We start from the raw sequence: 23,624 nt of genomic DNA, 5'->3' as shown, positions 1-23,624 counted from the left end.
AGGATGCAGAGCTGTGAAGATTCTAACATAGATCAGAAGTTCACATTTCAAGCTTGGATTTAAATGGCTCAGACAGAGCTGCTAAGCCTGTGGGTTAGCATGGCATTTCTCCATGGAGCAGTGGGTCTGGCTTTCAAGTCAGGGAGACTCCAGTACAAATGCCAGCCTAGCCATATCCCACCCATGTGACCGAGAAAATCATTTCACCTTTATGGTCCTTACTTTCCTCATCCATGAAATGGGTACAATACTCTCAGATTTTTCACAGCTCATTTAATAGAGACTTTCAGATGATAAAGATGGCCCTGCCCTCTTAGAAAACCTTCTGGGATCCAAGTAAAACTAAAGAGCTAGGCTCCTGGGTGCTCACAATAGCTGAACCTTCCTTTCCTCTACATCCATAGGTGTGACACCAAAGGAGCCACTGGGAGCTCTTCAGCCTGAGGTATCCATGGCCCTTATCATGAGAACTCCGATGCATAGCCTGACTGTCCATCCAACACTGACCCAAGCATGATAAACATCCTCTCTGTGAACAGGAACTGCTGCATAACATTTTTGTGATGGGAAACTGAGGCCACTCTGTCTAATCAGAGCACACGTGTGTGCTGAGTCAGGGGCCTGACAGGCAGTTCTGGAATGCAGGGAAGCCAGTGCCAAGCTCAGCTGCTGAGTTGGCTCCCTGGGGCTGTCAGCTGTGCCCCAGAACGGTGGGAGATTGTCCCATGAGTCAAGAGCACACAGGGCGGTGAGGTCACTGAACTGAGCCGAGCGGGGGGCTTCTGATACCTCAGGCAGGTCTATCCTGCATGGAAAGGTAGCAAATGCCTCTAGGTGATACAGCCACCTTGCCCCAGGTACACACACAGCCAGGTGCTGTGGAAGGAGCAGAGGTGCCTTACACTGGGACTAGGAAGCAAACAAGGTAAAGGAAAGTTTTTAGGAGCACTTAGTATGCGTCAGGCTTTTAAGTCTTCAGATGGCAGGATGCATTTAGTCCACAGTCCTCAAACATCAGCGGGCGTCAGGGCAGAGCTGGTAAAATACAGGTTGTAGATCCCATGCCCAGAACTTCTGGCTCAAGTAGGGCTGGGATGGGGCCTGAGGATTTTGTATTTCTATGGTTCTTTTTTTTTTTTTTTGTGGTACTGGAGTTTGAACTCAGGGCCTACACCTTGAGCCACTCCACCAGCCCTTTTTTGTGATGGGCTTTTTCAAGATAGGGTCTTGCTAACTACTTTCCCTGGGCTGGACTTGAATATGATCCTTCTGATCTCTGCCTCCTGAGAAGCTAGGATTCCAGGCAAGAGCCACTGCACCTGGCTTCCTTTTCTTTTTTCTTTTTGGCAGCACTGAGCTGGGCCTCATGCTTCCTAGGCATTCACTTTCACAGCTTGAGCTACTCACGAGTCCTAGATTTTGTTTTGGTGAACGGTTTCCAGGTGATGGAGCGGGTGGTGGTCTTGGGGGCATGCTTTTTGTTGTGTTTTGTTTTGACATAGGGTCTTGCTATGTAGCCCAGGCTAGCCTTGAGCTCCAGACCCTCCTGCCTTAGCTCCCCAGTGCTGAGATTACCAGTTTGCACACCTTGGCTCGAGAAGAACTAGTTTGAACATCTTTCATCTGTTTAATGTGGGGATCCTCAGGTTTCTTCTTAGAAGGGCTCATTGCCTGTTCTATCAACCTGTTTCATTTCTAGCCAGTTGCTCTTCTGAAGGGAGGGAATTTTGTGTGCTGTATTAAGCTGAAAGCTGGCTACCTTGGTGCTGCCCTGGGCCTCTGCACTGCATGGTCTCATCAGGAAGGAGAATGGAGGAGGAGGAGACTTACAATTAGACCAAGGGTCTCCCTCACCCCATGTGCACCAACTACCAGGAAATACATTGCGAGCTGTACCTGGAAATTCTGTAGCTGCTAAAATTTTAGGGCTGAAGCCATGGCTCAAGTGATAGGCTGCCTGCCTAGCAAACACAGTGCTCTGAGTCCACATTCCAATAACGTGAAAATTTTTTTTTTAATTTCCAGTAGCTATATGAAAGATAGTGAAAAATTTAATAATATATTTTACTTAACTCAATATAGTCAAAGCATTATCAGACACTCCCCGTGCATCTCAGTTCTGCCCAGCCACAGACAGGGGCTCCATAACCGCCTGTTGCTGGTGGCCACAGTTTTGGACAGCACACTTCTAACCAGCCGTGACCCTGTTCCTGGTCCCCACGTCCGTGCCATGGCTCATGCTCACGGCCACCTGTACCTCACACTTCCACACAACCCACACGCGGTGGCAAGGCATTGCCTAGAACATGGATTTGGTCATGTGGTTCCCCACTGCTGTCAGGATAATGTTTGGCTTCTGAGGCCCAGCCTCTCTGGCTTCCCCTTCCCAGGTCTTCCATCCCCTAATCCCCCCATGCAGGGTAGATGGAACGATCTGTACACCTCAGCACAACGGTGTCCTTTATCTCAAACTTTGCAGGAATAAAAATCCCTTGGATGACACTTTCAGTTCACTTATTCAACCCAGTTGAGTATTTCCCATGTGTCAGACAGCCCTAGGTTCTAGAGCAACACATAGAAGGAAACTGATGTCAGGTGAACAGGGTGGGAGGGAAAGACAGGCTGGGGTTACTGCTGTATACAAGGTTGTCATAGATGGCTTCTCCAAGGAGGTGACATTGGAATAGAGACCTAAAAAGTGAAGGAAAGAGCCAGATGTCTTTCTAGGAAGAGTGTTCTAGACAGAGGGAATAGGCCCTGAGGAGGAGGACCGCCCAGATGTTTGGCACATATTCCATGTGGCTGGGGCCAAGGGAGGAAGGAAGACAGGAATCAAGGTCAGAGAGAGAGATGTGTGGGACCTGAGAGCTGTGGGGGTGTGCTGAGCAGTGACTGGGCAGCACAACAGCCATAGAAGTGGAGAAGGACTGGATTTGGGGTAACATCAAAGGAGGGCCCAACAAACAGGACTTTCCAGATGGGTCATGTATGTACAGAGGATGGGAGAACAGAGTCAGGGATGAGTCCAAGAGTTCAGGTTTGAGCTTAGGGTCTGGATGAGCCTTCTTCCAGGAAGCCCGTCTGCAAACCACGCTCCTGGGCCTTGCTTGTCTTCCCTGGAGGTTGATACCCAAGGGCAGTGGTATCACTTGCTTCCTGCCCTCCTGCTGGATGATTGATGAATGAGTGAAAGGCAGAGGTGGGCACACCTGTGAGCTGCCCTTCGGGTGGTACCTGTGTTTTTCTACCTTGCTAGGCAAGCAGCTGCCCTCCAAAGTTGCCTCTAGCTTTAACCCATCTCCTCCCCAGTAGAGCTGCCAGTCCCTGCTTGCAGCTGCCCCCCGGCCCCTGAGCCCCCTGCCTTCCCTCCTGCACCCTGCCAAGGCTCAGCCTCCAGGAGCTCTGAGCATCCATCCCTGCAGTGTCTCCCAACCTGCAGAGCGGGTTGGGACACGTGGCTGGGCTCTGAATCAGCCTCACCAGTGGGCATGGGAACACCTGGGACACACACCCTCCTTTCTTTCCCAAGCCTGGCATTGCCCAGGGTGGCCCTGCTGGCCCAGCATCACTGCCTGGTGTTGCCTTGGGGGTGGCCCATGTACATCTTTCCCCATCTGTCCTTCCTGGGGTGCCAAGAGGAAGAGGCAAGTCAGACAGGAAGGTTTGGGGCTGATAGCACTGTAAGGAGAAATGCCACTGGGGTGAGCCAGTGGGGCCCCAGACCACGTCACAGCTGCCCCGCCCTCCTGGCTATCACGGGTGCTGTGGCCTCTCCTTCCCCTGCCTGGTTACATCCACACTGTACACTGCTCACCTGGCTGCTCACACAGAGGAAGGATTCCAGGTAATGGACACGGTGGAGGGGGTAAGGGGACAAGGAGGGGTGGGGTTCCCCAGGCTTCCTTGGTGGCCCCGGGTTGAAACCCCAGTTCTGCGCCTTCCTTGCTGACTGGGAACCTCAGTCTCCACCTCAGTGACAAGTATTTACCTCCCACAGTCGTTTTGAAGCTGAGTGGCCTGAGCCTGGCCACACTCAGTGACCAGCTCTGATTTTGTCACTGGCTGCTGTGGGACTTTCAGAAAATCTCCTGACCTGACTGAGCCTCATTTGTGGACTGAAGGGTCTGACCAGACCTCTGAAGAACCAAGGGGTAGAAGGCCTCTGGGTGGAGAAAATACTGAATAGAAAAGCAGGCCTTGGGGGAGACCCCTGCTGCCTGGCAGAACCTCATGCCAAAAGGTGGGGCCCTAGGCGAGGGGTAGCCTGGCAGACCCCTGGAAGCCCCACAGAGCCCTCCAGGCCACAGCCCCCTAGGGCGCCTTCCTCATCCCGAGGTCACCTGTGCTCAGGTCATTCGGCTGTCAGCCTCAAGTCCCCCTCTTTTCCTTGTAAGGGAAGGAGAAAGGTCATGGTCCTGTGCTTATTTTTTTCTGTTCTATTTAGAAACTGCCCCCAAAGAGTCCTGGGAACTGGCAGGGTGTTGGAGGGATGGGTGAATGAAGTGTGGATTGTGCTCCTTAGGGCCCAAACCAAGCAGATCTGGAAGCAATGAGACTGACTCCTGGCACCGAAATCCCTAGAACTTGAATGGGTGTAGCTTTTGAGAACACTGGGTGTCAGTGCTCTGAAATCCTTGCACCTTCTTGGGGACCTGTCAAGTGCACTGGCTGTGTCTCAGGACCACAGTGGTCACTGCCTGGCTGGTCTCTGCCTCATTTCACCCTCACAGCAGCCCTGTGGGTGGTATCTTCAACCTTTTGGTTTGTTTGTCTGTTTGTTTTTTTCAACTTACAGAATTGAGCTAGGACTCTCAGTCCATAAACCTCACCCTTTCACAGGGTACAATTCAGCAGTTTTTCAAATACACCCTGAGCTGAGTGACCATCCTTATCTAATTTTGGACACTTTTTCATCCCCAGGATAAATCCTGTTCCCTTTAGAAGTCATTTCCCACCTCTCCTCCCCTCCCCCAGCAACAACAAGGCCACTTGTGTCTGTGGATGCGGCTGACAGGGCATTTCACAGAGATGGAATTGCAGTGTCGCTCTTTTCCACTGCCTTCTTTCTCTTAGCCTAAGGTTGTCAAGACATACCTGTGTCGTGGCATGAATGGTACTTCTTTCCCCTGGATGGCTGGATAATGTTCCATTGTTGCTGTGTCACCTTTTGTGTGATGGACATTTGGATTGTTTCCCCTTTGTGCCTGCTTTGGATGACCTGCTGGAGGCGTTCACGTACAGGTCTCTGCACTGGTTTCAGTTCTCTTGAGTGCGTACAGAGGAGTGGAATTGCCTGGGTCACCTGTCACTCCATATTTAACACTTTGAGAAACTGCCAAACTGTTTTCCAAACTGACAGTACCAATTTCCAGTCCAATCAACAGCACACAGGGCTCCGATTCCTCCACACCCTTTCCAAAACTTGTCACTGTGCACCTTACTCTGACCATCCTCGTGGGTGTGCAATTGTGTCCTCCTTGTGGTTTGATCTACATTTTCCTAGTGACTAGTGACACTGGCCACTTTCTGTGAGCTACTCACTGTTTGTGAGTCTGCTTTAGAGAAACATCTGTTCAATTCTTTGACCATTCTTAAACCAGGCTGTTGGTCATTTTGTTAAGTGGTCGGCATGCTTGTTTTCCCAGGTGAGGATTCTAAGGCTGTGAGACAGAGAACGAGGTCTTGAAGTCAGGGAGAGGTAGAGGGTGGGACTCATTCCAGGTCTGTCTGATGTTTAAGGGAGACAGACTGAGACTTCAAGAGAGAAGCAATTGGTGTGCCTAACTAGGCACTCTATCAAGCTACGACAATCAGAGCCAGGGAAGCCTTTGAAGGACTTTTAAAAATGTGTTCCCATTAATCTTCACATTTATCTTTGGCGCTTCAAAAAAGCTTTATGGGGGCACACTCCCCGCTAATTTTTCTTTGTCCCTAAATCTGCAACAGATTCTAAGGAGACCTAAAAGCCCAAATAGGAAGAGCATTCCCTAGTGTTAAGCTGTGTAAGGACCCAGAGCACTGCTCCTCCAGCTTTTTTGTTGTACTTTTTGAGACAGATTCTTGCTATTATCCTTGGTTAGCCTTGAACTCACAATCCTCCTGCCTCAGTCTCCTGAGTGTGGGGACTTCAGGCATGCACCTCTTTTCTTGGCCCTGTCCAATTTTTTGTATTATTTTTATTTTTTGATGGCACAAGTTTTGAACTCAGGGCCTCATGCTTGCTCGGCAGGTACATTTACCACCCGAGCCACTCCACCAGTTCTCTGCTCAGCTTTTTGATTGTGCATCCTTCTCAAGAGGATTTGGAGTATGGCTCTTTCCGTGGTCAGTGATAGGCAGTCCAATCTTTTTGGCAATGCAGGGCAGCATTGGAGTCAGCACAGGAGCTCGAGGGGAACACCTGGCATTCTGCAGTGCACAGTGCTGCTGGGCTGAGGTGCACAGAAGGTTAGCCGTACCAAATGCATTTGCGAGTCACCTTTCCCCCTTCCGTGGGCTTCTCGGGACCTGACCCCACCGGAAGCTAAGGAGCAGACCATCAGCTCATGCCCCCAGGCCCAGGGTCCACAAGGAATGCATTTCATCCACTGAGATTGGGTGGAAATCTACCTGTCAAATAGTTTTCTGATTATTGCTCCCAGAAGCAATGGTTTATTATATGCAAGATCCCCTTTGATCATTGCTTTCAGTGCACTAACAGGGATGACAAAGGACTTGAACTAGGAGCAGGAGCTGGTCTCCCCAGCACTTTTCCTGTCACTTGCTTGTCCTTTCATGATTAAAGTTATCTCCATCCGTGGTTCTTTGCAGGGACTCTGAAGCCCGTTATCCACACTAAGGGGGCTGATGCTGTGAAAGCTGTATCGCTGAGCCTCAAACCCACCCAACAGGGCTCCTGTGCACCACAGTGTATGGCAACCTCTACGTGCAGGGAGGTGTGGCCACTGCACCCCCATCACCTTGTGGGACTCCCCACTGGTCTTGGGGACCCTGCATAGGGACGTAACGTGCAGTGTCCTGCCATAGATGCTGAGGATGCATATCAGGGTCAAACTACATACTACTAGATGTTTTAATTAGCTAAAAATTAAGTCGAAATAGATGAACTGATCCTTTCCTCCTGCATTCTGGAGGTCATTGCTCAAGAGACTAATGGATGCTGAGCTGAGGACATAGTCACCAACTGCTGTGCTCAGAGGCTTGCCACCCATGTGACAGCGTACTCAGGATCACCCCAGAGCAGCTGTCTTTAGAAAACTGTCTATAGGGTCGGATGTAGTGGTGCACACCTGTGGTCCGAGCTACTCAGCAGGCGAAGTCAGGAGGATTGCAGTTTGAGGCCATCCTGGGCTAAGTTATCATGAGAACGTATCTGAAAAAACAAACGAAAATCAAAAGGGCTGATGGAGAGGCTCAAGCAGTAGAGCGCCTACCTAGCAAGTGTCAGGCCCTGAGTTCAAACCCCAGTACTGCAAACAGAAAAAGAAAATTATTTCATATTGTCTAGCTAGCAACTTCCCTGGTGACAGCTCCAAGATCCTGACCCTCCCCTCTGGGCTCCTAGCCCTACCTGGTCCCCCTGTCCAGGAGTAGCTCTGCAGAGACCTGGGGACAGTGACTAGGCCTGTCACAAATAGTTCTCATGCTTAGGCCGAGACCCTGCTCCTCCAGCACTTCTCGTGACTATGGTCTCTGCTACCTCCCCATTCTCTGGATTCTGTTAGTCTGTCCACACCCTATTCTGCGCAAGACCGAGGAGTGAACTCAGGAGGAAGGATGGCAAGGTGTGGGTTACCTCCCTCGCTGTACACTCTGTGCTTCTGTTGGCACGACTTGCAGCTCAGTTGACATTGCTCTCTAGCTACATTGCCTTGTTGGCTCATATCGCCACTTTAACATCCAATGGTTGTGTACCTACTATGTGCCGGTATGCATAAGGTAGCATAAAGGCAAGCTAGGTACTTACCTTTTGATTATCTTTAACACATCTTAGCTGGGCGTTGTGGTGCATGCCTGTAATCCCAGCACTAGGGAGGCAAGAAGATTGTGAGTTTAAGGCCAGCCTGGGCCACATAGTGAGATTCTGTCTCCAAAAAAAGAAAAAAACCACAAAAAAGAAAAGCAACACGTGATTCCTATTCCCGGGAGCTCAGGGTCCTTACCTCAGCTCTCATACCAATCCTGCAATCTAGTGGCACTGCTTATTCCCTCATCAGAGATGGGGAAACTGAGGCATGTAGAGGTGAAGTGATTTTCTCAGATGCCGGAGCTGGGCAGTGATGAGCTGAAGTGGGCTCTGCCAGACCCCATGGCTTGGTTGCTTAGTCCAGAGCCCACTCAGCATAGCATCTGGCTGGGCTGCGAGAGCTCCACTGCATCCTCTCCTGCTCGCAGCCCAGGTTAGTGCTGAGGCTTCTGAGTGGTGTTTGTGCCCGTTGTGTGCCTGAGGAAAGGGACCTACAGGAGAGAAGTGACACATCCACAGGCCCAGGTGGATTCGTGGCAGGACCAGGCCCTCAGGCTCACGACAGTGGACTCATCCTCCCGCCCCAGTCCTTACCCAGCATTCCCTGCTCTGGTTAAATCAGAGGGTACCAGCGGGAATGCACTGCCCTCATCTTGAGCTCTGGGGACGGTGAAAAGGCCATTTCTGGTCCATGTCCTGGGATGCCAGAGCTGTATTTGATTTGGTATCTCTCCCTCCCAGTGGTCCAGATCGAGGGATGGAAGAAGCCTGGCACTGACTAAAGAGGGTGGCAGACAAGTGCAGGCCTGGATTCCAGGCACATCAGGGACACTCCCAGCAGCTTCGCAAAGCTGTGTGTGCTTAAGGATGCTTGGCTGTGCCATGGGGACGAGGACTGTGTTTCTGGTAGTTTGGGGAAGGACTGGATGAAAGAGAACGAAAGAGCATTTTTTCCTGCAGGCCTTCTCAGAGACTTTAGTGTGCTATTACACAGCACGTGACATAAGTCTTAATATTTACCTGAACACAAACTCCTCCCCACCCAGCTTTGGAGCTATCAGGAGCCTATTCTCCACAAGACAGGAACACGCTGTTCCATGTGCTCTGATGGGTCATGACTTGTCTAAGTCCCAGAGTCTTTGCTGATTGAGTGGATTAACCTTGAAGGCTGTGACTAGAAGGGAGTGTTAGAATGCCAGGGCTGGAGAACCTTGTAGAGTGCAATCCAGATGTCTGAACAGAGGGGGAAACTGAGGTCCAGGGTAGCCCAGCAGTGTTTGGAGAGGGAGATGGGAAGCAGGCCAGCCATTTTGGGAGACTTGCAACATTCAGGGGAGATGTCCTACTGGTCTGAAGGGACCACACTCTAGCAGATGGTGTCCTTGGTAGCAAACTTCTGCCACCAGATTCTCCAAAGGAGTCCTGGGATGTGCTCCCCTGGTCACTAGCCACATTTGGGAGGCACGGTGCATGTGAAGACGTAGGGACTCCAGGACAGCTGAGCATGTGCATGTGGTGGGAGGCTGGTACACCTGGAGGGGGCATGGGATTTCCCGGTCCTTTCCCTGATACCTGGGCCTGTGCACCTGTCATCCTTGCCCTTTGTACGTGACAAAGGATCCATCCTTTATATTTCTCTGAGCTCTGTGAGTCTCCCTAGCAAATTAATCACAGTCAAGAAGGTATGGTGGGAAGTGATGTGGGTGGTGGGTCAGAAGCATGGGGCAAGCTACTGGGTCTCGCAGCAGGTGTGGCAAGGGCCAGTGTTGGTCTGAGCCTGCGCCTGGTACCTAGAGTCAGGGTTGAATCAGGATGGCCAGCCGGCATCTGCTGTAGAACTGATTGGCTTTCGGTGGGAGAAGTCCGCACAACTTCTTGGTGACCAGAGGTCATGGCTGGATTGTAAGAGTATAGATAGTTCCTGCCTTAGCCCAGGGAAGCTCTTTAGGGCGACTGTGTTTGTGTGGTTACTGTGCCAGGGGAAAGAAGGGGCTGCGGAAACCAGGCAGGACCCCAACCTATCTGGCGTTCAGACACAGCACTTTGTGCAGGGGCCTCTAGGGACCCCGCACAGGTCTCCATGCTGAGTAGAGCCTGCAGACAGAGGCTGCCCCACAGCCCAAGTGCAAGACATGGGACGGCTCAGAACTGAGGGGTGGGGGAGCCAATGCAGGAGACAGATGGAGAAGGTGGCCTCAGGGCCCTGTCTCAGGGCAAGCCAGGACTGATTTAGGGCTTTTTGTCACTCATGGCATAAGTTAGTCCCTGGGAGGACAGGCTGCTGTTCAAAGGGCAGTGGCCACTATGGATTGCCACATGAAAAGGTCTTGGAGATGCTGCAGTCACATCAGGCTGCTTGTCCTGGAAATGGGCCTGCCCCTGGGGGTTTGCTAGAGAGTAGGATGTGCACTTGTTAGGGTGACCCACAATACAGTGCACTGAGAGCACTTCTTGCCCCTCGCTCTTCTCTTGGCCTTGGGCCCACACCTCAGCCCTAGAGGGCTTGTCACCTTGAGGGTTAGACCTGAGATGTCCACCAGAGACTGGATTTCCTCTAAGCAAAACCCTGTGTAATCACCACCCGAGGCTTCAATGCCACCTGGGCAAAACCAGCATGTTTGGCCCTCTGTCCACTCTGTTTTGCCCTCCTCTCCCCCAGCTGCTGTTGCTTCTGGCACCACCATCCCACCATCCCACCGCCCACTTAGGTTTGTTTAGCCGGACTGGTGATGTGTTTGTGGCCCCCAGGCACATCCCACACAGTCCATCTGTGGGAGTCTAGCCCAGCATTCCGGGCCAATCTGCACCTTGCTGGCTGAGACCCCGCCACTCACCCACAACTGTCCACCTCCTCCACTAAACCCTTTTTCCCCCCAGTGGTGGGAATCAAACCAGGTCTTTGGACATGCCAGGCACATGCTCTGCCACTGAGCCACTCCCCAGCCCCTTCTCCACTAAACCTTTCTCCCACTCCGCCTTTGGCCACCTGTTGAAATCCAAGTCCGTTCTCCTCCTTGGCCCCTCCTCCAAGCTGGGATGGAGACCAGGTCAGCAGCCTCTTGTCCTGCATTGCTCAATGACTGGTCTTGGTCCATCTGTGTGGTTATCACAGAATAGCAGAGACTAAGGATTTATGAGGAAAAGGAGTTTCTTTCTCACATTCTGGAGTCTGGTAAGTCCAAGGACAATCAGAGAGCACCTGGCGAGAGCCTTTGTGCTGTGTCACCCTCTGGCCAAAGCCCAGAAGTACAAGAGAGGGTGAGAACGAGAGAGCAAGACAGGACCAAACTTGCTTGTACTTTTTAAAAAAGTGCTTCTTGTGCTGGGCGTGGTGGTGCATGCCTGTAATTCTAGTACTTAGGAGACTGAGGCAGAAGGATAGCAAGTTTCAGGCCAGCTTGGGCTATACAATGAGACCTGTCTCAAAAACAAAAACAAAAAACCCCAAACCCCTTCTTGCAATAGCTGACCTCCCACAATAACAATGTCAATGTGGTCACCAGGGCAGAAACCGAGGGGCCCAGTCACCTCCTATTAAGCCCCCTCCCAACACTGCTCTGGGGACAAAGTTTCCAACACATGAAAATTTACAGACATATCCAGACCACAGCAGTGACCTTGGGCAAATTCCTCTTTTTTCCAGGCCTCAGTTTCCCTATTGTAAAATAAGGCCACAATTCCCATACTCCTGGGTGGTATGAGGACTGAGGGAGCTGGGAGAGGAGACACCTGTGAGGCAAGATGGTACAGTGTGCCCTGAGCCAGGCTCTGTCCCAGCAGGAGCCAAGGCCAGCTGGGCTCTGTGAAGGTGAAATCCAGTTCAGCAAGACATGTGGCTTAGGGAGGCCCCACCCGTGTCTCGGCAGGGCTGGGATTTTTGGAGGAAAGTGCTGGAAAGTCAGGCATGCCATGTCCTCATAGGGTCAGCCTTAATGCAGGGCCACACTTGAAGACCTCTGTCCGGGTAGGGGTCTGGGTAGTAGAGCTTCTTTGCGCAGGGATCCTTCTATAAGGTGGAGCTCCTCAGATCACTTTGTCTACCTGAGCCTTGGTTCCTCCCGTGTAAAATAAGACCTGTGGCGATTACAGTCACTGGTACAGACCTGGGGATGTGGTTCTGCGGTATACACCTGTCTAGCATAGGAGCCCAGCACCGTCAAAAAGAAAAGAAAAGATCTCAGGTAAGCCGGACACTGGTGTCTCACACCTGCAATCCTAGCTACTTGGGAGGCTGAGATCAGGAGGATCAAAGTTCGAAGCCAGCCAAGGCAAAAAGTGTGAAAGACCTTCCTCCTCATGGACCACTGCTACAAACTGCCTGGAAAGCCCCGAGCAATGGTGCACATCTGTCATCCCAGCTACTCGGAAACTGGGGCAGGAGGATGGCTGGAGTCCAGGAGTTCTAGGCCAGTATGGGCAACGTAGCAAGAACCTGACTCTGAAGAAAACAAAAACAAAAACCTGCCTTTGGAAGTCCCTGTGGCTCTGAGGACACCTGTAAGTCAGCATCATTTGCATAGCACTCTGATGACTGTGGCCTCTTTCCTGGTGCTAATGATGGGGCCTGGAAGGAAATGTCAGCATCACCTCTTCTGTCTCCCAACAGGGACAAAGCAACAGCCCTTTCTCAGCCACTCCCTCTCTGTGTGCTCCTGGGCAAGTTTCTTAGCTTCTCTGTGCCTTGGTACCTATAAGATGGGCACCACTGTAGTGAATCCTCATGGAGTCGTGTGACTTATACATTGCCTGACGAAGAGTAAGCACTTCCGATTGCTCATTGCTCACCATGCATCATTTTTGCTCTGTGCCCAGCCCTGGATAGGGTATGGGTGACACGGGCATGAATCAGCATTGAGTGAATAAGCTCTACCTTGGCTGGGTTCTAGGGGAGGAGACAAACCCTAGATGTGTCAGACGCTCTCCCAAGCCTGGCAGAGAACTGAAACAGGAACAATGCCCCCGGAGTTGTGCAACAGGTGCCCAACTTTGAGGAAGAGCCTGAGAGGAGCCAGAGATGACCAGGCCTCTGGGTGGCAGTTCCCAGTCCCATCCTTCCTAGCTACTTCCTGACACGGTTAGCTGTGGGCATGGCCCCGTGCCTCTGTGCCTTTGCACATACTATTCCTGTGTGGCCCTTCCTGACTCACCCCCAGCTGCCCTCTTTCAGGAACTTTCCTTGTCTGACCCTGGTCTGATTTGACCCCTGGGCTCCCACAGCTTCCTTGTCTACCCCACAATTTTTCGAAGACAAGTCTATAACTTGTTCAAAACAATATCCCCAGCACACAGCAGGTGCTCAGTTAATGTATGGTGGTAGGCGAGGAAAGGTGTATTAGAATTGCATTCAGATACAAATTTCGAAAATCCTGACTATACAGGGTTTATTTTATCAAATAACAAGAAAATAGCTTCAAATAATGACTCAACAGCTCAACACTACATCTGGATTTGCTTGGTTTGTCCTCATGGTCATAAGATGGTGACTGTAGCTCCTGCTATCATACTTCTGTTCAAGGAAGGAAGATGAGGCAACACACAGTACTCAATGTTGGCCTCTTACCAGGAGAAGCAAATTTCCAGAACCTTAGTTGGTAATCCCTCACTTATTGGCCAAAAGCAGGTCACATGGCCACCTTCAGCTTCCTGGGAGGTTGGGAAGACAAGTATCTAAGCTGGAACTGGAAGAATAACGTGGAAGTTTTATCTAGAAGGAAGACCAAATGTGGGAGAGGAAGGAGAGCTTAGGGAGGGTGGTGGGCACTGGCTAGGCAACCAGCCGAGGGCTTCATGAGGAAGGTGGGTTCTGACCTGTGCCTGGAAGGTCGCATTCAGTTTTGACACTGACGAAGACTGGTCCAGGCCTGAGAATGCGGTGTGGGAGCGGCGCTAAAGAGGACGGTGTAGACTTTGGGGTATTTGGTATGGGTATGCTCTTCCCAGACACAGCTCCAACTCTCTCCCCCTCTGCTGAAGCTCTCCTGAGAGGTCATCTCAGCCACTGAGCCCTTTGTCCTCCTGCTGTCTGCCAAGATTATACCCTGGAGGGGCTGAGTGACTTTTAATGGCTGGAGACTTCAGCTGAATTACACCCTGTGAAAGGGGACTTGTATTCTAGGAAAAGGTCATGTAGCCTGGCCTTGGGAGAATGAGTGTGAGCAGGGCTGGCCTGGACACTGCTTATCTGCGGGTAGCAGGAGTTCTGTGGTGTCAATCAACTTTCTGTTACTGTAGCAAACTCCCTGAGAAGGTCAACTTATAAAGAGAAAAGGTTTATGGTTGCCTCACAGTTTTTGCATTTTGTTGTTTTGGTGGTCCTAGAATTTGAAATCAGGGCCTGGAGCTTGCCGGATATGTGCGCTGTGTCATGGCCCTGACTCTTGCTGCTTTCGTGGTTTTCAGATAAGGTCTCACACCATGTTTTTCAAGCACCGTTTGAAAAAGCAGAGGAGGAGGAGGAGGAGGTTAAGGAACATAATAGCCTGTTAGCTTGTTCAAAGTATGCTGTAGACGCTGTGAGATTTCACAGTGAAATTCCCTCGTACTGTTCGTGTATGCTGAAAACAGAAGTAAAAACCCTGAAGTACACGATGATAGCCGCACACAGTAAAAGAAGTGACCAGCTTTGAGTACTTAATAATCTGGTTTTAATTTATTTAATCACATGTTTATGCAATGTCATTTCCGTTTTATTTTTAAAAATTTTTGTAGTGCTGGAATCAAACCCAAGGCTTCCTGTGCTCCAGGAAAGGGCTCTGTCACTGAGTTGCATCCCGGCCTGTGATTCGATTTGTGGCTGGAGACGTAGCTCGGTGGTAAAACACTTGCCTAGCATGTGCAAGGCCCCGGGTTCAATCCCCAGCACTGCAACAAAACAGCAAACAAACCAAAGCACCTGTTAAATTGTTAAATACAAGTTGTAATGATTGTACTTAACAACTGGCTCCCAGGATTTCCTGTAAACTTCACAGCCGGCTCTCACAACTGGTACAACTTGGCTCCAGGTCTGAGTATATCAGTTTCGTATGTCTTCTACTACCTTTTGTTGTTTCTCTTCTTCTTCTTCTTTTTTTTTTTTTTTTTTTTTTTTTTGCAGTACTAGGGTTGAACTCAGGGCATTCACCTTGAGCCACTCCACTAGCCCTATTTTTGTGAAGGGTTTTTTCAAGATAGGGTCTCATGAACTATTTGCCTGGGGCTGACTTCAAACCTCAATCCTCCTGAGTAGCTAGGATTACAGGTATGAGCCACTGGAGCCTGGCTCTTTTGCTACTTCTTGTGCAGACGGGAATGAATGACTCCATTCACCCAAAGAGACCAGCACCCTGGGCACAGCTGAGCCAAAAAGCAAAGGGAGTCTGGGTCTCCAAAGCCACACACAAAGTAGCCCACCCCCCTGGACCTGCTTTGTGCACAACCATAAGCTCCCTTCTCCCTCGCTCCCCTGTGTGAGGTCTCCTACTTCCAGCAGCTTAGCCAAGGGGGCAGACTTCATTCGATGCCCACCCTGTTTCCCCTCCTGCCAGCTCTAGCGTTTCTCGTGTCAACACTGCTGACATTCAGCACTGGGTAATCTTTGTGGTCACATGTACTGTAAGATGTTTAGCAGCCCCCCCATGCCAGAGCACCCCTCTACCATTCCTTATAATCAAAAGTATCTCAGGGGCTGGGGCAGGGGAGGCTCAGTGGCAGAGCACTTGCCCGTCATGCCCAAGGCCCTGGGTTTGATCCCCAGTACCAAAAAAGCAAAGTGTCTACACATTGCCAAATGCCCCCCAGAGGGCGAAAGACGTCCCCACCCCCTGATTGAGAACCACTGTTCTGGAGAATCTACCAGGAGACTTTGGCCAGGCAACATCCTCCCCTGTGTCTCAGGTTGGGATCCTGGCTCTGCCAGGCTTGGGCAAGTTACTTAATGTCTTGCTGTGCCTTGGTTTCCCCATCTGTAAAATGGAGATGTAATCGTGCTGCAAGAATGGTGGGAGCAATGCCAGGATGGAGTGAGCACTGAGTAAACACTGATGATGGTGCTATGGTGGGGAAGGCCAGGGCCTGGTATTTGGTGTGACAATGAGAACATGTCCCTTGGGCAGGGTAGCCTGCTTCTCCAAACTGATCACCTCTCAGGTGACCTGGGAACGGCAGGGCCTTGACAGAGCACAGATGGAGAGAGCCTCCCTTAGCACGGGCTCAGTGACTGTGAGCTTCTGCTTCTGTGGTGCTATGGTTGTGTTTGAAGGATGGGTCCCCAGGTGACACTACTGGAAGCTGATGGACTCCCTAAGAGATGGGGCCTTGTGGGATGGCTTCAGGTCCTTGGGGTGTGTGCCCTCAGAGGGGATTGTGGGACCCCAGCCTCCCACTCTCTCCTGTCTGCTGGCCAGGGGGTGATGGTCTTGTTCTGCATCCTCCTCCTCCTGGTATGCTGCCTTGCCACAGGCCCAAAGCAACCGGGCCAGCTAACCATGGATTGGAACCTTCAAAACTATGAGCCAAAGGAAGGGCACAGTGGCTCACACCTAGGGTCGCAGATACTCAGGAGGTAGAGATAGGGAGGATCATGGTTCAGGGCCAGTCCAGGCAAAAAAGTTAGTGAGACCCCATCTCAATGAAAAATCTGGGTGTGGTTGTGGGTACCTGTCATCACAACTATGCAGGAGGCGTCAAGTAGGAGGATTGTGGTCCAAGCCAGCCCAGGCCTAGCAACAGGCTGAAAACACTGGATACTTGGCTTTTGGAACTTGGCTTATCTCACTCAACATGGTGATTTCCAGTTCCATCCATTTTCCTGCAAAGGACATAATTTCATTCTTTATGACTGAGTAATATTCCATTGTGTATAGCTACCACATTTTCTTTATCCACTCTGGTTTTAGGGCACCTAGGTGGATTCCATGGCTTGGAGATTGTGAACAGTGCTGCTGTAAACATGGATGTGCATGTGTCTCGACTGGGTGTCAGTTTACAGTCTTCAGAATATATGCAAAGAGTGGTACGGCAGGGTCATAAGGAGGCCAATTTTTAGTTTTCGCTTTAGATTATTCACTTCTACTTTACTCGGGTGGTGGAAATCCTGCAGAATGCTGTACACCACTGCACGTCTCAGTCTGGGCTTGGTGACATCAGGATACCTTGAAATTGCTCAAGTGGGAATCTTTAGGGAAGTCACCAAACTCTATAAATCAAGCCTGTTTCATTGATTGTCTAAATTTAAGAAAATGCTGGTACTCAGATTAAACTTAGAGCTGTCTGTGGCACTGTAGCCATTACCTTGCTAGCAGCATGAGAAAGGTAAGGGCACATTCTTCTAGGATTTGAAAATTATCCCTGACTCAGTAAAGACGTCACCCCCATCACTGACACACCAGTGAAATGTCAGCAAATGTCTTCGTTTCACTTTGCCCCTGCTCTTTGGTGTCGAGGAAGATAGGAAGCGACACTCATGTTGGAAGCACTCATTTCTCACAGACGTGAGCAACGGCTTTGCAGAGTTTGGTAGCACTTACTCGTGGTCTGATTCTGTGACACTTTTTTTGGCCATGGGTTTCTAAAACCCAGGAGTGGATTTCTGCATGAGACACCGGCTTGCTCTGCAGTCCCAGGGATCTGAATCACAGTAATGAACACTTTATTATTTGTAAACAGCTATGCATTCTTCTGCACCTGTAAAATTGACAGCACGTGTGCTTTACTCGAGAACGGTTACACTCCTGCTTTCCCCCAGGCCTAAGCGTTTCTCAGCACATCCCTGTGCTCCTGGTCCCCTGCAGGATGCAGTCACTTGGCCTCTACAGGGGATTCTGGGAAATGTAGTCTCCACCTGGGGGTCACGTGCCCAGCTGCAATCAGGCAGCACTCCTGTCATGATGGCTACATGTACTTTTCCCAGGGACAAGGACCTGCCCACTGAGGTTACCCATTTGGATTTGCAAAGCCACAGCCACCTGAAGGCCTATCTCTAGTGACCTCTTAGAAGTTCAGGAAAGCAGAGTATGGTGTCCTGAAGGGACATATTTCCTAAGCCCTGCCTCCCCTCCGCCAATTACATCCATCCATCCATCCATCCATCCATCCATAAATAATCCAGTCTAGTGCTCGTGAGCAGTTTTGTGCCTGGCACCAATGTTTAAGGTGCATTAAATAGAACTTTAGTCCTGACTCATGCAAGTCATTCCATCTCTTTGAGCCTCAGTTTCCCCCTCTGTAGATGGGGATGGTAAAACTCACCTTGTAGGATTATTGTGAAGGTCACAAGAGACAGTCTCTGGGGAAGATGTGTTGTTGTCCAGAAACTGCAATTCAAGCGTGAGGAATAATGGATCCCAGTTCCCACCTGACTGGCTGGTCATCGGGCTCAGAGGGAATTATGGACACAAAAGCCATTTGAAAAACTGTTGGTCGTACGCTGATAGAAGGGTGCATATTGCATTTTTAAATAATGGAAAGTATTGGTTGTTTTATTTTAACAAAAGCCACACTGCCAGATGTGGTGGTGCCCACCGGTAATTTGAGCTACTCAGGAGACTGAGGCAAGATGACAGCAATTTGGAGGCTGGTGTGGCAAATTAGTAAGACCTTGCCTCAAAATTTAAAAAACCAAAAAGGGTGGTAGAGCGCTTGCCTAGCATATGGGGGGCCCTGAGTTCAATCCTCAGTGTTAAAAAAAAAGAAAAGGATTTTAACAAAAAGAAAAAAACCTTTTAAATTTAGGAAATGTAACGTAAATAATAAAATAATAAAAATCCCAAAAGACCACCCTAGAGAACTATTTATATTTTGATATAACTCCAACAATTATCAATTCATAGTCACATCTGGCGTTTCTGGACTTCCTGTGGTTCCTTGAAATTCCCCAACAAGATTATTTAGAGACAAATCCCAGGTAGCACATAATTTTATCATGAATATTTTAGCATTTCTCTCTAAATTTAAAGTTTATTTTGCACACGGTGCTGGGAATGGAACCCAGGGCTTTGCGCCATGTGAGGCAAGTACTTTACCACTGAGCTACACCCTGACCCCTAAAAAGTATAATGCTGCCAGGAAAGGTAGCTCAAGCCTCTAATCCTTGCTACCCAGAAGGTGAAGATCAGAATGATTGAGTTTTGAGGTCAGCACAAGCAAAAAATTTGAGAGACTTCATCTCCATCAGTAAAAGCTGGGCACGGTACTGTGTGCCTGTCATCCCAGCTACTCAGGAAGTCTAACCAGGAGGATTGTGGTCCAGGTCAAAGTTCAAAGCCCATTACTACCAAAACACAAAAACAAAGAGCAAACAACAAACAAAAATAACCAAAGCAGAAAGGGCTAGGGAAGTGCCCAAGTGGTAGAGTGCCTGCCTAGCAAGTGCAAGGCCCTGAGTTCAAACCCCAGTAATGAAAAAAAAAAAAAAAAAGAACAAAATCAAACAAACCATAATGCCAATATAAATATCACACCTTAAAAGAAAAATGAAAAAAATAAATAAATAAAATAAATATCACACCTATAAAAGAAGCTTTTTCTTTTGTTTCTCTTTTTGCCTCAGAGTTTCTCTGTGTTGCCCAGGCTGGCACCAAACTCCTGGGCTCAAGCAATCCTCTTGTCTCAGTTTCCCAAGTAGCTGAGACTACAGGCAAATGCCATCACAGCAGGCTCAAAAATGGCCCTAATGTTATCAAGAGATGGCCATTATTCAAATTTCCCTAATCATACATTTCTTTTTTGTGTGTCAATTATTTTTCTTATACCTTTGAATAGCTAGGTCTTTGTCCTTAATTATTTGCCAAGCCCTTTATATATTAAAGATATTAACCAAAGTGAATTTACTTATTGGTGTTCCTCCAGGGAAAGCCATGGAGACCTCAGGACCCTCCTCCCCATCTCAAGACACCAGTCGCGTCCACAGAGGATCAGAAGATGTAGACTGTATGTTTGCCTTCTCAGACCCACGGGGCAAGGCAATGGGTGGGCCAGAAGACCCCGCTCAGCACACATGGCACAATGGGTCATGTCACAGCTGAAATAGGGAAGTAGGGATTTTACCCACACACCTCTGTCCTTAGCCCATCTGTCTCCCAGTACTTTCCAGCTGAGGGGACCCTCAGTTGCTCCCCAAATCTCAAGGAGTTTCTAGGGGCTTGAGCTGGAACTAGGGAGGGCCCCCGGAGGAGAGAAGGGTCCTGTGTGACCCTAGTGGAGGATGGGAAGGTTTGGAGCTTGCTCAGATCCCATCTTCCCTGTGACCACAGAGAACCCTAAACTGACTCTATGGAGTCTAGTGTTCTCTGGCAGGGCAGGGGGCTTAGAAGTCCCTTTTCTGGGATCCATATTCAGAGATGTTTCTGTCAGGGGCTTTCTAGAACCCCTCGGGTCTCTGAGACCCTCCTGCACCTTCCATTGGCCTTAGGAGACAATTCTGGCCTCTAGTGTCCGTGCAGACCCCTAGATAGGCTCAGGTGGTTCCTGGGATCCAGAAGGGTGGGCAGCACTCATCACCTTGCCTGTGTGCCACCCAGATGGAGAAGCGGATTTCCACAAGCCAGATGGGAAGGCAGGACTCCTTTCCCCAGAGCAATATGAGAGAGACAAGTCCTCCTCTTCGTCTTCCTCCTCCTCTTCCTCTTCGTCATCTTCCTCCTCCTCCTCTTCAGGTATAGCAAAGATTTTTAGGGCTGGGGTGTGGCTCGGTGGTGGAGCTCCTGTCTAGCATGCACGAGGTCCTGGGTTCCATCCCTAGCACTCACACGTGCACACATATACATACATACATACATATATATGTATTGGTGTATATCTCTATCACAGTATGGAAGAACAACCTCTCGCACCTGCTATTTCAAGGCTACTTTTCCACATTTCCTGCTAGAGCCCACTGTGTAAGCCTGCACTTGTGCACAGCTATGCTGTAATTGATTGGATAGATAATTTTGTCCCCCATTTAAAACTTTTGGCTATCTGAAGCATTTTGCCATGACATTCTATAATATCTTTGCAAATCTTTTTGTTTTGTTTTTGAGACAGGATCTCACTAAGTAGCCCAGGTTGGCTTTGAATTCACAATAATTCTGTCTCAGGCTCCCAAATGCTGGGATTACAGAAGTATACCACCATGCCTGGTATTAGAAAATTATTTTTAATGTTTACAGAATGGCACCTGAAGTGTCTGCATCTCACATAAAGTAATATTTAGGGTTAGAAGGGGCACTTTAGTCAAAGTTCAACATTTTGCCCAGACTGGCTTTGAACTCTGATCCTCCTGAGCTCCAGTCCCAAAGTATCTGCAATTACAGGTGGGAGCCACCACACCCAACCTTTTTTTTTGTATGTTTGTTGTTGTTGTTTGGCAGTACAGGGATTTTACCTTGGGCTCTTGAGCTTGGTAGACAGGCAATCTACCTCTTAAACCATGCCCTTAGTCTGTTTTTGAGACAAGGTCTTAATAACTTTGTCCTGGCTGGCCAGGATCTCGTGATCCTCCTGCTTCTGCCTCCTGAGTAGCTGGGATTAGTGCTATGCCATGTTCTGTAAGAAACTTGAACATCCATGGATTTGGATATCTGCAGGGAGTCTTGGAACCCATTCTTCACGGGTACTGGGAGAGAGCTGTGCTTCCTCACAGCTGTGTAGTTGAGATCATGTACGCACTTGACTACTTATTTTAGTTAACTTGGTTTCCTGGAATTTTTTAATGTACCCATGATTGACCAGGAGGTCCCCAAGCCGATCAAGTGACTCGCACAGCTGGCCATCTTGGTAGTCCTGAGAGAAAGGAAGTCCTTTGACCCTAGAACCAGAAACTCCTAGGCCAAAATTCTTTAATGATGACTAGCCCAAGAGTGCAGACAGCCAGCCATTCTGTAAGTCCTGACCAAGTCCTCCTCCAGGCCAGGCATCCTTAAGACAGTGGGAGACCAGGCCATGACCTTCGGAGCTCAAATGGTGGGAGAGATGAGCACTCTGAGGCCCTGGGAATCCTCAGGTTCACTGCAGGCATTTGGTGCTACAGAAACCCCAGAGCGAGGAGGCAAGGTCAGTGTGACCTTGGTCAGAAGAGACTTTCTACAGATGTGACTTCAGCTTAGCCTCATGATAAGGGGGACAAGTAGGAAGGATGTTCCAGGTGAGTAGGAGTAGGAGACATCCAGAGTTGACACAAAGTCATGGGGACACAGAGGTGACGCAGCCTGTGCTTGGTGGGATGGAAACCATCACCCTCCCGGACACCTATGGAACCTTGTCTAATGAAGCCTCGTGGAGTCAGTGAGGCAGTCAACACGAAGCCCACAGAGGTATCACATTAGAGGCAGAGCCCAAACCCTGGTCACAAAGCAGGGCTTCCTCCAAAGACAGAGTGCTGGAACGACTACCAGAGGGAACAGCTTCCTGGCCCCTTCCCGACAAGGCTGTCCTACAGCTTGTGTTTGTTCCCTGCAGAGAGCAGTGATGAGGACGGGCATCCCAGAGTTCCCGGGAAACGTCGCAGGGACTCCCCACCTGGTAGGCAATAGGCTTATCACTTTCCTCTGCCCACGGCTCACTGTTGCCTCGTCAGCTGCCTGAGCCTGCCTGTGTACACCGGATGCAAACAGGAAACAGCCTAAAGTCAGCAACAGCCAACACAGCAACAGTGCGACACCTGTCCTCAGAGCTCTGTGCTCCACCTGTCTCTGAAGGGAAGGGGACTGATGACAGAACATACAACTAATTGGATTTCCTACATACTTTGTAAAAATTCAAGCATAGTTATAGGAGACAGGAGGAGCTGGGTGCTCGTGGCTCATGCCTGTAAACCTAGCTATTCAGGCACGGATCTGGAGGATTGAGGTTCGAAGCCAGTCTGGGCAAATAATTTGCAAGACCCTAGCTCGAAAATACCCATCATAAAAAAGCGCTGGCAGAGTGGCTCAAGGTGAAGGCCCTAAGTGCAAGCCCCAGTGCCAAAAAAAAAAAAAGACAGGAAGGAAAAATACGAAAGTATTAATAGTGGTTGTCTCTGGATGGTGAAATCATGAGTTTTTTGTTTTCTCTCTCTCTCTCTCTCTCTCTCTCTCTCTCTCTCTCTCTCTCTCTTTCTCTCTCGTGTATATATGTGTGTGTGTGTTTTGAGACAGGGTCTCTGTACATAGTCCAGGCTGGCCTCGATATCCTCCTGCCTCAAGCCTCCCAAGTGCAAGGATTACAGGCATGCACCACCGTGCCTGGCTTATTTTCTCCTTTTTTAAAAAACTGACCTGTACTATAAGTAATTTACAATAAGCATGTTTTGTTTTTATAGCTAAAAGAAAATCATTTTTGCCAAAAAGAAAAAAATTGCGGGAAGAAAAGAGCAGGGGAAGAATCTGAATTCATGTGCAAGACAGAGCCTGGTACACACAAAGTGTTTAGCAAATGCTGTCTGTGAAGCTGGAATTGAGGCCTGGGATTAGGAGGACTGGGGGTGTATCTCAGGTAGAGTGCGTGCTTATGTGTGAACACCCTGGACTCAGTCCCCAGTACCAAAAGATCAGATTAGATATGCAGGTGTATGAAGACTGATAAAGTGCAGTCACCACTTCCTGACCATGTGACTTTGGTAGAATAACTAAACATTTTCTTTTGCTCCCTAGTGCTGGGAACCAAACCTAATATTTCATGCATGCCAGGCAGGCACTCTATCACCAAGCTGGACCCTGAACCCCAG

The 23,624-nt window shown here is 49.5% G+C and overlaps 1 protein-coding gene across 6 annotated transcripts in view; it reads left to right on the top strand.

Moving 5' to 3' along the window:
* Positions 1-3,536: 3,536 nt before the first annotated feature.
* Positions 3,537-23,624, top strand: part of Tmem40 (transmembrane protein 40) — a 29,863-nt gene continuing 9,775 nt past the window's right edge. For 3 of the 6 annotated variants that reach the window (XM_074044454.1, XM_074044450.1, XM_020177199.2), the window contains exons 1-4: positions 3,537-3,844; positions 19,790-19,870; positions 20,461-20,595; positions 22,379-22,441. In XM_074044454.1, the coding sequence (XP_073900555.1) occupies positions 19,798-19,870; positions 20,461-20,595; positions 22,379-22,441 (271 nt within the window). In that variant the 5' untranslated portion in view covers positions 3,537-3,844; positions 19,790-19,797. The remainder of the gene's footprint in view (positions 3,845-19,789; positions 19,871-20,460; positions 20,596-22,378; positions 22,442-23,624) is intronic. The other 3 variants (XM_074044452.1, XM_074044451.1, XM_020177201.2) reach the window with 1 other exon arrangement.

This window comes from Castor canadensis, chromosome 10 (genome assembly GCF_047511655.1).
Source record: "Castor canadensis chromosome 10, mCasCan1.hap1v2, whole genome shotgun sequence".
Taxonomy (NCBI): Eukaryota; Metazoa; Chordata; class Mammalia; order Rodentia; family Castoridae; genus Castor; species Castor canadensis.
This window is presented reverse-complemented; position numbering and strand designations above follow the sequence as displayed.